Source organism: Sphaeroforma arctica (assembly GCF_001186125.1).
Source record: "Sphaeroforma arctica JP610 unplaced genomic scaffold supercont1.135, whole genome shotgun sequence".
Classification (NCBI taxonomy): Eukaryota; class Ichthyosporea; order Ichthyophonida; genus Sphaeroforma; species Sphaeroforma arctica.
Window position 1 is genome coordinate 104332 of NW_014040423.1, and position 2367 is coordinate 106698.

The 2367-nt window shown below is 42.4% G+C and overlaps 1 protein-coding gene across 1 annotated transcript in view; it reads left to right on the forward strand.

The window, feature by feature from the left end:
• Window positions 1–2367, forward strand: part of SARC_02879 (hypothetical protein) — a 3088-nt gene extending 721 nt beyond the window's left edge. The window contains exons 2-3 of the mRNA XM_014303352.1: window positions 337–476; window positions 840–2367. Of these exons, the coding sequence (XP_014158827.1) occupies window positions 337–476; window positions 840–1673 (974 nt within the window). The 3' untranslated portion in view covers window positions 1674–2367. The remainder of the gene's footprint in view (window positions 1–336; window positions 477–839) is intronic.

Below are 2367 nucleotides of genomic sequence, written 5' to 3' on the forward strand. Positions count from 1 at the left end.
TATTAAAATAATATTACCATTTCCATATATACATATATATATATAATATATATATATAATAGTGCTATATATAATATATGTATATATATTTATATATATTACATATACATATATATATATATATATATATATATATATATAGTACTATAGTATATATATGTGTGTGTATATATATACTATATATATATATATATATATATATATATATATATATTTATATTTATATATATATTATATATATATATATATATTATATATATATATATATATATATTCGGTGCCACCTTATTTTTCATTGACTATTTCAAATAATATGAATCTCTACGGATTGGAAAGTTAACAATCTTACTGGTGTTGCCTATCCTTCTGCTTGTGCTATCCTAGTTCCTACAACAGTCGAATGCATAAGTTTGATCAGCTCTGATGACGAAACGCAAGCACCACGTCTAAGGAAACCTCGTGGCACCAAGGGCAAAGTAGGTGTTTATATTAACGCTAACCACCTACAATGTTAGACCCGAAAAGTCTGCATGCTCAGTTTGAGACATACAATGTCACCAAACTGGAATATTTCTTTTTATGCATTTATGTATATTTTGTTTGGGTCTATCTAAGCCAAATACTGAGTTTATTTTGTTTCATATCGCAGAGTTGGGATATTTCTCGTGTGACCATATTGTCTATATCGTGGCATTGTGTGTATATATACCTATTTTGTATTGAGGGTCTATCCGCCACTCCATCCGTACTTGAATTTCGGATACCGTTCCGGTACGCCAGAATTGGAATCAGGAGTTGCCCTCGTCAATAGTTTGATCCATTGTCGTTTCTCCAAAAAGAGGAACAGAACGCCCATCAGTATAAACAGCCAGAGTTCAGAGGAGAATGTGGACTTGCCCGACCAAAAACCTAGTTTAACCCCTACACTGGCTAAACCTGCGCGAATCCCTAGTTTAAGGAAGGACCATGAGAACGGGAAGGGAAAACGCACTGCCTCTTATGCGACTATGGCGGCTGGTGCGAGCAAATGTACTGAGCAAGCAACACAGTTACAACCACACACGAACACCAAACACTCCACACAAATGCCTGCGCTTGCGCCTATAACAAGGAAAGTATCAGCGGAGAAGCGGAGAAGGAATGGGGGTGCAGTCCGTGCCCGGGGAATGGGCCACAAGGGCCAGGTCAGGGCCAGCGCAAAGGACTGTATTGACCTCGAAAGTGTGGAGGTGTCTAGTAGATTAGTAGGGTCGAGCAGGACCCAAACGGGGGAGACGTCTGGTGAGACGAAATCGGGACGATATACGAAGAAATCAGGAATTAGCAGTGAGAGTGAAGTGCCGAAAGTACCGCACGGCGGCAAGAAATTGGACACAAATGCACCAGGACATATAAAAGTGCGAACCATGCACAGGGCCGTGAAGGGCCAGAGCGAGGGCTCTCCCGTGACAAAGAGGAGGAAGAATACAATAGCAGGAACACTGGCTGAGCGAGAGGTCAGAGTGTGTGGTCGAAAGCATAGGAGGCTACAGACACCAGAGATAGGTGTGGCGAAGGATGGTAGGCTGACGGAGGAGCCAAGTGATAGTGGGGCGTTTAGTGACAGCTTCACGGCATCACCCCTGTGGGGTAGTCCGATAGGCGATCCGTACTTTGCAATGGAAATGAGGTAGTCTATAGTATATGGACATGCGAGAAAAATCCACAACGCAGACTCGGTATAGGAGTATATGCACCAAATAGGGATCGAGGCATATATATCTCAGAAAGATACGAGCGACACTCTGTGGTGCAAACCAGAAATCAATTCTTTCAGTGAACCAAGAACTTGGTTCTAACTTTTATACCCTCACCATGGATAAGGATCGGTACGCTACAGTACACTCTATGGCATCCGTGTATGTATAGGCCGTCCTCAGACCGTTGTAAGTTGCCCAAGGCAGTTCGGTACTCAATCTCGAGCACGCAGCGCAATAGAGCGCCAGACTATCAGTCCGTGTCTCCCAGACTATGCAGTGTGTCTAAGCTCCAAACCAGCTACTTCCGCTCCAACCCCGACGCTTATGGACTACGCACACGGGCGTGTGTAGTACGGTTAAAGTAAGGCGCAGATTGAACATGTCGGGTAAAATAAGAGTCCACCGGGATTGCGAGTGTCCGTCTCAACAAGTAATATAAGGCGACCGAAGGTCCTTCGAATGCAACGAATATATGTGATACAGAAAGAGATCTGCCAGACTATGTAGCCCTTTTTCAGCTACTGTATCGGTAGAATATACAACATTGTGCAACCTAGCGAGTGCATAGCGTACAGACATGCTGTACATCTTTACACATGAAAATATATTAAATATAAATACTGCCCCG